General features: G+C 43.8%; 1 protein-coding gene and 1 pseudogene across 4 annotated transcripts in view; one reads left to right on the top strand and one right to left on the bottom strand.

The window, feature by feature from the left end:
• The first annotated feature begins 949 nt into the window (after window positions 1-949).
• Window positions 950-1,104, top strand: LOC127586155 (uncharacterized; annotated as a pseudogene).
• Window positions 1,105-8,757: 7,653 nt separating this feature from the next.
• LOC127585771 (uncharacterized) overlaps window positions 8,758-13,727 on the bottom strand; it is a 46,938-nt gene continuing 41,968 nt past the window's right edge. For 2 of the 4 annotated variants that reach the window (XM_052043440.1, XM_052043442.1), the window contains exons 9-11: window positions 12,292-12,390; window positions 10,614-10,665; window positions 8,760-9,682 (exon numbers count right to left, since the gene is read on the bottom strand). In XM_052043440.1, coding sequence (XP_051899400.1) covers window positions 9,610-9,682; window positions 10,614-10,665; window positions 12,292-12,390 — 224 coding nt within the window. In that variant the 3' untranslated portion in view covers window positions 8,760-9,609. Of the gene's footprint in view, window positions 9,683-10,613; window positions 10,666-12,291; window positions 12,391-13,727 lie in introns of those variants that run through there. The other 2 variants (XM_052043443.1, XR_007958592.1) reach the window with 2 other exon arrangements.

Genomic DNA, 13,727 nt, shown 5'->3' with positions numbered 1-13,727 from the left:
CAACGTGCTGAGGTTCTACCTGTCCCGGGTGTTGTGGAGGATGGGCCTGGCCCCACGACCGTGCAACGTCCCTGTCAGCTGGACATCATGTCCTGTCCTTCTTGGAAAAATTCTTCCAAGTAAACACCTTTCAGATTAGACAGTGGTCAGCACGGAACATCCTGCAGACACTGAGGGATAGGGACACTCTGGATACTGTGGGGTGGTTCCCTGAGCAAACTGTCCAAAGCATCGGGCAGAATGCCTCATTGCCAGAACTCACCAACAAGCACCAAAACCTCACTTGGCTGGTAGTGAGAGCTGCCCTCCCAGTCAGATCCTTCCTGAACAGACAAAATATCACCCCCAATACATGCTGCCCTCGGGACGGCTGCAGTGGGGAAGAGACGGTCAACCACCTCTTTGCAGACTGTGGATTTGCTAAGAGGGTGTGGAGAAGGATGCAAGGGTCCATGTCCTGGTTAATCCCCAGCAGCTGTGCAATAGAGGACCCTCTGATCTACGGGCTGTTCCCAGGGACACACACAGAGACAGACATCAAATGCTGCTGGAAGGTCATCAACTCGGTGAAGGACGCCCTTTGGTCTCCTTGAAACTTGTTGGTCTTCCAGCACAGCGAGACGTCTGTAAGGGAATGCTGCTGACTGGCACATTCCGGGCTGCAGGAGTACGTGCTGAGGGACGCACTGAAGCTGAGTGCAGCCAATGCAAAGTCTCTGTGGCAAAGGATCACAGTCTGGGCTCCTTCCGCTACCGCACACGGAGGGGCTGAGTCGGGTGGGGAAGCCCCTCAAACAATGAAATGGTGGATCACCCCAGGGGACCACATGAGTGGCAATGGTGCTGGGGTTTAAAAAAAAGTGTTAACACTGCTGAATATATTGGCCATGAATGTAAAAAAGTTTTGCATCGTGTTTATTCTTTTGTATACGTTTTTTTATTCGGAATAAAGTTTACTTTAGAAATAAATAAAGAAGGCTGATTTCCCAGGACGAGGCTATCCCATTGCACTGCGGGTGTGCTGACGCCTGCGATGTCCCCAAATGTGGGATACTCAACTGCATAATTTGTGGTAGTGGGGGACTGCATTCACGCTCTCCCCTGGTATTTGATGCAAAGACAGAATTCATTCACTTAATGTGTTGTTGACCATGTTCAGGTTGTGTTCGTCGTATTTTATAATGAGTGCAATAAGATATTAGTTATGACCATAAATTTAATACTCCTTTTGCATGCACAATTACATTTTCTTTCTCTATTGCACTTTTGTCTCTCAAACAATCTCTTCCACTAACTTGTGTTTTACCTGTCTAAAGTTACTCTTGCAATACAGCGGCAAGAGACACGACTTTTCCGCAGACTCATCTTCAGAGAGCAGTTCTGAGTTACTTTTAGCCTGAAGTAAGAAATGTAGTGCGGTGACATACCTGCTTCTACCACTTCCTCTGGAAGCTCATACCATATACCCACCACCCTCTGTGTGGAAAACTTGCTCCTCCCTTTTAAATCATTGCCTTACCCTAAACCTATGCCCTCTGGTTTTTGATTTCACTCCCCTGGGAGAAAAGACTGTGACCTTCGACCCAATCTTTGCCTCTCATAATTTTATAAACCTCTGTAAGATCACCCCCCAGCTTCACGAACATTCTCAAGCCTATCCGATCTCTCCTTGTAAGTAAACCCTCCATTCCAGGCAACATCCCGGTGAATCTCTTCTGCACTCTTTCTAGAGCCGCCATATCCTTTCTGTCGTGTGGTCCAAGTGTGGTCTGACCAATGTCTTTTACAGCTGCAACGTGATGTCTCAACTTTTATCCTCAAACACCCAGGACTATGAAGGCAAGCAAGCTAAGCGCCTTCTTCATGACCCGATCCATCTGTGTGGCCATCTTCAGGGAGCTATGGACTTGCACCCAATGTCCCTCTGTACATCAGTGCTTCTACATGTCCAGCCAGTATTAGACGACCCAAAATGTGTTACCTCACCCTTGTCTGGACTAAATTCCACCTGCCACCACTGCACTCAATTTTCCGGCTGATCGATGTCCCTCTGTATCCGTGGGCAACCATACTCGCTATCTACAACCCCACCAATCTTTGTGTCATCACCACACTTACGTATCAGACCACCGATATTTTCATCCAGGTCCTTTACATATATGACAAATGAAGGTCCCAGCACTGATCCCTGTGGAACACCACTGGTTACCGACTTCCAGTGGGAAGCACATCCCAGCACCCCTACTCCCTGCCTCCTACCACCAAGCCCATTTTGGGTCCAGTTGGCCAGAACACCTTGGATCCCAGGTGCCCCTAACCTTCTGGACCAGCCTACCGGGTGGGACACTGATTTCTCTATGGTCCCTCACATCCTCTGACTGCTCTCTGAGCATTTTTGCAAAACGATCCCAGGATCTCCCTTTACATCCATTGCAGCTCCCTCCTCACTGTGCATCCTGCTCGGTCTGTTTTCCTGCTCTCTGCACAGTGACAGGGTCAGCCTGCCGAGCTCCACCGGGACTTCTGGGGGCCAGGTGAACCGACCGGCGCACGTCGCAGCCACAGACCGTCACTGATTTACTGGGGGCGGGGGCACCCAGTTGGATATTCGGGTCCCGAGAGTTTCAAACAGCTGAGCACAAAGTGAGCGTGAACCCCGGGGTGATGAGCATTAACAACAACAACTTACATTTATACAGCACCTATAACGTTCTACAAAGCCTAAGGCATGTCATGAGAGTGGGGGTCACACACAACGCTGACACGGGGTCAGAAGAGATTGCAGACGCTGGAATCTGGAAGAACTCAGAGAGTCAAGCAGCATCTATGGAGGTAAAAGAAGTAAAGTCAACATTCTGGATCGAGGCATCAAGTCCCGACACTTGACACCGAGCCACGCATGGAGTCACTGACCCGGAACTTGCGGTCAGTGGCAATGGAACGATGCTTCCTGTTTTTCCCTAATTTAGTGGCAGCTGATACATTCTCCAACAAACTTTGAACTGCTGTTTCACGTGTGACGGTATCCTTTGTTGGCCGTGAAACGTCAAGGCCTTGGAGAGTCTCAGGACCCTTCATGGTGTGATCAGTCAAGAGTTGGTGCGGGGTATCACCTGTGGAGGTGGAGACGGTATTGCGAATAGTCAGCACTACAAAAGGCATAATGGTCAACCAGCGAGAGTTGTGTTGAACCACCTTACCTGGTAATTTTTTAAAAAGTAAGATTCATACTTCCTATAATACCAGTAGACAGGGAATGATAGGCAACGTGAAATTTCTAGTTAATATTGAACAAAATGTGTTGCATGACCTTGCCTGTAAAATAGTGGGAATCTCTAGTAAGGGATAAACCCTAATGAGTAAAAATCTGATTAATCAAGATTTGTGCAGTAATTTTAGCTGTGCTGGTTCTTGTGGGAAAAGCCTCAAGCTGTTTGATACCTTTAATAATGATCAGGATGTATTTATACCCCCAACTTGTAGGTCCAACATCATCGATTTGTCATGTGGTCCACAGACCCTCATTTACATTTTACCACGTAGACTTCAGGCACATTATACATTTACATTCACTGTGATTACATCAAAACAGGCTTTCCAAAAGAACTCAAACTCAAAATCAGGACTCAAACGGTCTTCAGCAACATCGTTTAACCTTCTAGAAAAACATTCTTGTTAGGAAAAGCAACATTTAAGATTACTCCCCAATCTATCTTCAAAAATATCAATTTCAAATTTCAAAGTATACATTAATCAACAATTTCCCTAAATGTCAATTTCTCTCTAAAACTCATATCCAGAACTTTGACTCTCACATTTCTAACACCTTAACTTGGACTCCACATACATTTTTCTTTCTTCAGAACCTCCACAAATAACTGAAACGCTTCGAATGAACAGTTAATTTCCACAGTGAAAAACTTTAACACATATTCCAAAGAATAGAGGAAAAGATGGATTGGTGAGGCCCCCCAAACACTCACACAACTTCTTAAAGAGACACTGCCTTTGAAAACACAAGAGGTCTTGCAAATTTATTTCACAATAAGTAACAGAATCTTACACTTGGTCACATCCTATTCTTCTGCAGCATGAGATTAATTCAAATACCCTCCCAATACAGATCTAACAAACATGTAAAAGCCTTTGCATTCACTCACCCACTTCTCTTTCTCATGCATATCAAATTACCTCACAAGTTGCCACACCTCATACATCATTTTTTTTATTCCAAAGTAAACTTTATTCATCGTAAAAAACAAACCATATACAACAATCAAACACTGCAAACTTTTACATTTGTGCACGGATCCATCATTAGTGTTATCTTTTTTTATAAAAAACACAGCACCGTTACCACACGTGTGGCTCCCTGGGGGCTACCCAGTCCCGTATTTACAATATTTAAGGGGCCCTTCTCGCCTGACCACCCCCCCCCCCCTCCAGCGCAGAAGAACCAGGGGAGCGAGGAACAGGCCACACCTGCACTGTATAGCAGCCCTGAGAGCGCCTCACACCTGATGACCAAGTTCTTCCAGTTATTGAACACTGTTCCCACTGTCCCAGTCTCTGCTTCACCTTCCCAATCCACTCCCGCCAATTTTTGTTGCACGCCCCAGCCCCTCCGAACCAGATCCCCAGCACGTTCAGGTAGTCAGGCCTGACGGCGAAGGGGATGTTGGATCGGTCGGGTCAGTTGCCGAAGATCATGGCCTCGCTCTTCATGCGGTTAACTCTGGCCCCTGATGCCGACTCAAACTGGTTGCAGATGCTGATCAATCTACGAACTGACCTCGGGTCCAAGCAGAAGATGGCGACATTGTCCATGTGCAGGGAGGTTTTCACCTGGGTGACCTCACTGCCTGGCAACATCACCCCTCTGATGGATCCGGCAAAAGGGTTCTATGCAGCACATGAACAAGACAGGAGAGAGAGGGCAGCCCTGCCTGACTCCAGACTTGATGGGGAAGCTGTCTGTTTCCCACCCATTGATTTGGATGGCACTACTGATGTCTGTGTAGAGCAGTTGGATCCAATTCCTGATTCCCTCCCCAAAGCCCATTTTGGAGAGCACATCCAACATGTACGTGTGTGATATCCTGTCGAAGGCCTTCTCCTGGTCCAAGCTGACCAGGCAGGTGTCCACCCCTCGGTCCTGCACGTAGGCAATGGTATCCCTAAGCAGCACGAGGCTGTCAAAGATCTTCCTGCCAGGTACAACACAGGTTTGGTCTGGGTGGATCACCTGTCCCAGAGCAGACTTGACCCTGTTGGCGATATCCTTGGACAGGATCTTATAATCCACATTCAACAGTGAGATGGGTCTCCAATTTCTGATGTCCTCCCTCTCCCCCTTCTGCTTGTAGATGAGGGTAATGGTGCCCTTCCTCATGGATTCTGACATGCTGCCAGACAGAAGCATAGCGCTGCACACTTCCAGCGGTTGTGGGCCCATCCAGTCCCACAGAGCCGAGTACAACTCCACCAGTAAGCCGTCGCTTCTGGGAGTTTTATTCAAGGGAACGGACGGAGTCTGTCAGCTCCTCCAGGGTCCGTGGCTGGTCCAGACTCTCCCGTTTGCTGTCATCTAAGACCTCCGTGATGGAGGAATTACCTCACAAGTTGCCACACCTCATGCAACATTTTACTGAGGTGCCACAACAACCAGAGCTGGGTGGAGCTGAGCAGAGCTGGGAGCATTGAGCAGACTCACTCGGTGTGTCAGTGAGGCCGGCTGATGGCCGCTCTTCTTGTGCCTGCTCCCTCTCCTATTGCAGCTGTTTCCGTGATCCTCTCCCACACACTATGTTTCTGACTTAAGAACAGTTCGGTTTATGAAGAGTTCTCAGGAACAGAACCCTGTCGTAACCTGGCGGACTGCCAGTAAGTGACTTGCTCTTCAAGGGTTAAACAGTTACAAAAGACCCCTGAAAGTTAGTGATCATGAACAAGCAAACATTCAAACATCCCAACATCAACCAATGCTCCAACAACTTCCAAGATTTCTCACACTCCAGACTCTGACAGGACCTGTTTGTTGTTCAGTTCCAGGCAACGTGTCCCACTTTGCAACATATCTCCTTCCAGGCCGATCCTTTATTTCAGATCTCATGTATGGGATGTGCATCCTGAGGTTTACATGCTGCCATGGCTTCTATCTGACGTGATGCTAAGTACCACAACTGCAGCTGCCTTTTGACCTCTCTTCTGGTCTACCTCCACTAGGTATGTGACTGAAAATAGAGACTCCTAACACACTGCCTCCTGTTGATTATTGTTTGAAGATGACTGAACAGTCAATGAGAGGATTCATTGGCACCGGCTGGGGTTGAGCAAATTTCTCCTCACCTCCCGACAATATGGCTGGTGTGGGAATGAGACCCTCGTTGGCGGGGGTCCATAATCCTCATCTGGATGAGGTATAATCCTCCTCACTTGAAGCCCAATCTACGTCATCCCCATTTGCTGTGCTTGTCGTGACAGCACAACACACAATCCCCTCTGCGCGCCGAGTTACTGTTTCAGTGCATCAGTCTCCCATCGATATCAGAATGATTGTCCCCACCCTACCCTTCTCCCTCTCAGCATGAATATTTTACTGAAGGACTTTTACTGCTGCTCACAAATCATTGCGTTTAACCTCTATTATTATTTTCCTTCTCTAATTTGTTTTGTCACCCGACAGTTATTTTTCCTGGGATTCTTCCTCCAAATGGAATCCTGTTTGATTCCTCAACTTTTCTGCCAACAGAAGCTGGGACATTATCCAATCTGATGCAGCACATCACAAACCACACCAGAAAAGTGACTTTTCCTACTATATTTCTTTATTAATTAGTAAAAACTCAAAAGATTGATTACATAGTTTCAAGCAAAATTCATGAGGCTTTCAATTACAGACTATTACATTCATTTTACAAAACTCATCCATCTGCTTAATTTTACAGTCCAGGGGAGTTTTTACCAAACTCATCCTTTCTTTCTTTTTCAATCTTTTTATTAAATTTCAAATTAATAAACATAACAATAGTAATGATACACATAATATAAAGAAATCAGGATTACAATAATAACAGTTAACACATACAGAGTAAAATATGTAATCTGAACCCGCCAATCTCTTGATAATTGAAGATGAAAAAGATTTAAAAAGAGATTTAATTATATAAGAAAAAACCCAAACTAAAAAAAAACAACTAAATGAATAGTAATAATAAACAAAAACTAACCAAGAACTAAACAAAAGCTGGGCTGTCGTATTTCATCAATTAAAAACATTACGATGTCATTAACTCTGCTCCTCTATATTCGAATAGAAAGTTATTGAGAAGGATTTGGAAAAGGCCAACTTACATCATATGAAAATGCTGGATAAATGGGCTCCAAGTTTCTTCAAATTTAACCGAAGGGTCAATAGTACCACTCTTAATTTTTCTAAGTTTAAACATGTTATAGTTTGGGAAACCATTGGAATGTAGTAGGAGGTTTAGGATCTTTCCATTTAAATAGAATGGATCTCCTGGTTATTAATGTAACAAATACAATCATACGACAAGCTGAGGCACATAAATGGCCAGAATCCATCATTGGTAACGCAAAATTGTAGGAATAGGGATGTGGTTGTAAATCAATACCCAGTACCACTGAAGTAATATCAAAAATGTCTTTCCAATGTTTTTCCAAAAGAGGGCAGGACCAAAACATGTGTGTCAGGGATGCCACCTCCGAATTTTATCTATCACAGATAGGATTTATATGGTTATAAAAAAAAGAGCTAGCTTATCCTTAGACATATGGGTCCTATGAACCACCTTAAACTGTATCAAAGAGTGTCTAGCACACATTGAAGAGTTATTAACTAATTGGAGAATTTTCTTCCATGTCTCTATAGGTAGAAGTATCTGAAGTTCTCTTTCCCATTCATTCTTAATTTTATATGATATCCCTAAATGTATTTCATAATCGATCATAAATTATTGCTATCAAGCCCTTCTGATAAGGGTTAAAACCTAAAATTTTTCTGGTAATTTCAATTGGATGTGGTATCGGAAAAGTAGGTAGAGTAACATTTAATCAGTTTCTAATCTGTAAATATCTAAAAAAAATGTGATCTAGGCAAATTGTATTTATTAGACAACTGTTCAAAAGACAAGAAACAGTTATCAATGAATAGATCACAAAAACATGTTATTCACTTCGTTTTCCATAAAAGAAAAGCTAGATCAATTCTAGATGGTTTGAAAGAAAAAATTGGATAGAATAGGACTTGATAAGATAAATTTGTTCATTCCAAAAAATTTACGAAATTGAAACCATATTCGTATCGTGTGTTTAGTTTATTGGATGAATCATTTGTTTATTCAATTTAGTAAGTGCAAAAGGGGAGCCAAGGCCCCTAAAATAGAAGCCAATGAAAACCCTTGCACTGACTCACACTCGATATACACCCATCGTGGACATTGCTTTACATCTAAATCTTGTGTCCAAAAAATTAAATATCGAATATTAATTGCCCAATAGTAAAATCTAAAGTTAGGCAAAGCCATACTGCCAATCTTTTTTAATTTTTGTAAATAATTTTCTTACTTAACCTTGGGTTTTTATTCTGCCATATATATATGAAAAGAATTTTCAAATCAATGATATCAAAAAGATTTGGAGATAAAGGATGGAACTGCCTGAAATAGATACAGAAATTAGGTAAAATAGTCCATCTTAACAGCATTGATTCAACCAATCAGTGATAGGGACAATGGGGACAATTTAATAAACAATTGTTTAACATGATCAATTAAGGGTAAAAAGTTAACTTTAAATAAGTCCTTATACTTCTTGGTAATTTTAACACCCAAATAAGTAAAATAATCCGTCACTAATCTGAATGGTGATTGCCTATAGACTGGAACTTGCATATTTAATGGAAAAGCTCACTCTTCGTCATTTCCAGAAATTAAAAATCAAAGTCCAAACATATAAAAGTATTATTAATACTTTAACATAGGTAGTAAAAGGCTGGTGGAAAAAAATTAAAAAAGGGAGTGTAGCAGTGCCAAAATACAAACTGCTCCATAGAGCGCCACCGAGACAATCCGACAAAACTCATCCATTGCCTTAATTTACAGTCCAAGGGCGTTGAGACAAAACTCATCCATCGCCTTAATTTACAGTGTAGGGGTGTTTTATACAAAACTGATCCATCACCTTAATTTACAGTGCAGGGGCATTTTTACAAAACTCACCCATCACCTTAATTTACAGTGCAGGGGCGACTTTACAAAACTCATCCATCGCCTTCATTTACATTCCAGGGGCGTTTTTACAAAACTGATCCATCTCCTTAATTTACAGTGCAGGGGCATTTTTACAAAACTCACCCAGCGCCTTAATTTACAGTGCGGGGCATTTTTACAAAACTCATCCATCACCCTAATTTACAGTGCAGGGGCATTTTTACAAAACTCGTCTATCACCTGAATTTACAGTGCAGGGGCATTTTTTACAAAACTCATCCAGTGCCTTAATTTACAGGACATGAACAGGAATGTTTTTACCAAACTCATTCATCACCTTAATTACAGGACATCCTTTGAGAATGTATACCTTGGTCTGTCACAATGTCAGAAGATGGAAGCTGTGACTCTCCTTCGAGGCTTGAACTGATTTTGCCAAATAACATTTCTCTCTGAAATAAATATAATTCACTTGTAACATACAATAACTGGATACCCCACCGAAACAATACATATTTAGACAGTTAGACCAGATAAAGATTGAGGCAGTGAAATGGAGAGAGCTAATCATCAAAACAGGGAAGACCAAAGCTAACAACAATTTCGAGTCAGAGAGAGATACAGCATGGAAACACACCCTTTGACCCACCAGGTCCGTGTTGACCATCCACCATGTATTTAACATTAATCCTACGTTAATCCTATCTGTTTTATTCCCCCGACGTACCCATCAACTCCCCCAAGATTCTACTGACACTCACCTACACACCAGGTGCATCTTGCAGTGACCAATTAACCTACCAATCTGCCTTTGGGATGTGGGAGGAAACCGGAGCACCCAGGGAAACCCACTCGGTCACAGGGAGAACATGCAAACTCGGCGTAGAGGATACCGAAGATCAGCATCGAACCTGGGTCACTGGAGCTGTGAGGCAGTGGCTCTACCTGCAGCACCGCCGGGCCACCCATTTAACAGGGAATGTCCTGACGTTGGTAAATGTCTTTAAGCTAAAACAGTCAGCATGTCCAGATACAGCAGCAACATCGGATATGACACCATAAATTAGATCCAACTAACATACCTTGATAAATTTACCCGAGGGGTAACATATCCTTTATTTTGCACACATCTTTGCAACGTTATCAAGATGGCAAAGTGTACATGTGTACGTGTGATGTAAGTACAGTGGGTGGTGTGTGACATGAGAAACAATCCAATTTTCCCTCTGGTACGTGTCTGAACCCGTGTATGAGATGATTAGCACAGCCTGAAAGTGCACTCTGGATTTGCTCTGTACACCAATGACATTCTGAGCTCATATTAAACCAGCACTAGATCACCAATTAAAAACTTACAACATTGAAATAAAAATGGTTAATTACCTGCTGTTAATTCCTTGATCATTTGATTTACTGCTCGTATCTCCATTTCCTTCTGGAATGAAATAAAATGTTTCTTGGTCCTTGCACTTGTTATATGGTTTGTCTTATTTATTCCTTTAAAAATTTTACAACCATCTCTGATTTACTGTTGTGATTTGGTCCACTTGGTGTGCGTCTTCCACAGTTTATTGAACAGTAAATGCCAGTGGTAGCTCTGGCTAACGGGCTTGGGGAAGGTGCAGGTCCTGACAGTGGAAAGGGCTAAAGATTTAGAGGTTAAATCACTTCACCCAGCAGGTCCTACACATGAACCTCCACTTCATTCGGAAACTGTGACGGTAACTGGATGGAACCTCCTGGGATAGGAGAGCAGTTGTCAGGATACAATCTCCCACCCAACCAGTGGTGGAAGCCTGACATTACATTTCTGCCCTCAGTGCATGAAACTCCCTCGGGAGAAAACCTGTCATGTCCTTCTGATTCCTGGGAGTTATTTTATGCATTCTTGCTCTCAACAGATCCCCATAATTGAATACTTCAGCACTCACTGTTTGAGTTTTTTCCAAATAGTTAAAATCGATGGGTGTTTGATCACCCGGGCTGTCTGATACCTGCTCCCCGTGGGTGAGACACCCTCGACCACACAGTCCGGTCCCCACCACCACAGTCGCACATTCTACTTCCCCAGGAGGGGCTGCAGTTTCCCCTAATGTCTCATTCCCAGAACTCTACATCCCTCTCATCTTCCCATTGGAGCTTCCAGGATTCCGTATATGAACCAGTGACCTGGGTTTCCACCACTCATCCCTCCTGACAGTGATTGTAATGGAGTCAAGTTGAGCCAAGTCGAGTTTATTGTCACGTGCACAAGGATGGTGAGGTCCAGGTACAATGAAAAACTTGCTGCAGCTTCACAGGCACATAGGTACAGACAACACACAGAACATAAATTATAGATAAATTATACAAGAGAGAGAGAAAAAGTGTGCAAAAAACAAGACCTTAGTGCAAAAAGCAAAGTCACACTCAGAGACAAGTCCACAGTAGTGCAGGAGGTGGTCAGTGGCGTTCCGTTGCTGAGGTGGGGGTTCAGGGTTGTGCAGGTCGGCTCGAGAACCTGAGGGTTGTTTTAGGAGAGATGCTTCCCCACATCGCTCCCCAGTCTTCCCCTCACAACCCAGAATGTGAAAGCAGTGAAAGAGAAAGTGTGTGAAAGGTAAGTAGTCCCAGAACCACGGCAGGTTGGGGCACTGGAATGTCTTGATCAGAATTGATCGCAGGATGGTAATTCATCCACAAGTGTCCTGGGAGTTGCTGCCCAATGAAAGCCATCAAATCTCTGCCACCAACTCTCCAACAAACCCCAGCACAGAGTGAGGAAGATCCCACTATTATGGTCCAGTAAGTATCTCAGACATATCCCAACTGGGATGTGTCTGCCTGAGGTACTGCTCATTTCTGTTGTTGCACTGAGTAACAACCAAGTCCCACACAAACCACCAGGCATTTGGTCCTTAGTTTACACAACGGTGATGTGTGATATGAAGGGCCAGAACACGATCCCTAGATTTCATCGAGTCAGTTCTACTGAAATATTTTAAGAGCTGGACCCAGTTGTAAACTCTTTCACTCTAACTGTGCATCTTATATAAAAAATGCTGAACTCTTCAATACTTACTCCACCACACTGCTGCAGATGCAATGAAGATTACTGCAAGAACAGTGAACAATGGGGGCAGTATGCTCCAGATTAGAATTGTCACGTAACAACCTTCATCTGAAAAGGTGAAAAGTGAATTGTGCAAAATCACAGTGAGCAGCTCAACATTTGAATTATAACAGTATTATTACTCTTATTGGTTTATTATTGTCATATGTATGGAGGTATAGAGAAAACTCTATTTTGCATGCCATCCATACAGATCATTTCATTACAACAATGCATTGAGGTAGTACAAGGGAAAAGCATAACAGAATGCAGAATAAACTGTTACAGTTACAGAGAGAGTGCAGTGCAGGTGGACAATAAGGTGGCAAGGTCATAACAAGGTAGATTGTGAAGGTCAAGAGTCCGTCTTCTCATACAAGAGGTCTGTTCAATAGTTTTTATACCAGATAGAAGCTGTCCTTGAGCTGGTGCTATGTGCTTTCAGGCTTTTCTATCTTCTGCCTGATGGGAGAGGGGAGAGCAGAGAATGTCTGGGGTGGGAGGGGTGTTTGATTATGCTGGTTGCTTTCCTGAGGCAGCGAGCAGTGTAGAGAGAGTCCATGGAGGGGAGGCTGGTTTCCGTGACGCGCTGGGCTGTGTCCACAACTCTCTGCAGTTCTTGCGGTCCTGGGCAGAGCAGTTGCCATACCAAGCCGTGATGCATCCAGATAGGATGCTTTCTATGGTGCATCTATAAAAATTGGTGAGGGTCAAAGGGGATATGCTGAATTTCTTTAGCCTCCTGAGGAAGTGGAGGCACTGGTGAGCTTTCTTGGCTGTGATGTCCATGTGGTGGGACCAGGACAGGCTAATGGTGATGTTTACACCTGGGAACTTGAAGCTCTCAACCCCCTCCACTCAGCATCATCGATGTAAACGGAAGTGTGTGCACCCCCCTTCCTGAAGTCAATGACCAGCTCTTCCATTTTGCCGACACTGAGGGAAAGGTTGTGGTCATGACACCATGTCACTAGGCTCTCTATCTCCTTCCTGTATTCTCACTCATCATCACTCATCATCACCAACAAATCACATTACACTGCAGCTTTAATAATGAAACAATAAGAACATAAGAAGTAGGAGCAGGAGTAGACCATCTGGCCCGTCGAGCCTGCTCCGCCAGTCAATAAGATCATGGCTGATCTGGCCGTGGACTCAGTTCCACCTACCTGCCTTTTCCCCAGAACCCTTAATTCCCCTACTATGCAAAAATCTATCTAACTGTGTTTTAAATATATTTAATGAGGTAGTCTCTACTGCTTCCCTGGGCAGAGAATTCCATAGATTCACTACTCTCCGGGAAAAGCAGTTTCTCCTCATCTCCGTCCTAAATCTACTCCCCCGAATCTTGAGGCTATGTCCCCTAGTCTAGTCTCACCTCCCAGTGGAAACAACCTTCCTGCCTC

This window comes from Pristis pectinata, chromosome 34 (genome assembly GCF_009764475.1).
Source record: "Pristis pectinata isolate sPriPec2 chromosome 34, sPriPec2.1.pri, whole genome shotgun sequence".
In the NCBI taxonomy this organism is placed as follows: Eukaryota; Metazoa; Chordata; class Chondrichthyes; order Rhinopristiformes; family Pristidae; genus Pristis; species Pristis pectinata.
The sequence above is the reverse complement of the archived record's forward strand: the minus strand, read 5'-3'. Positions and strand labels throughout refer to the sequence as shown.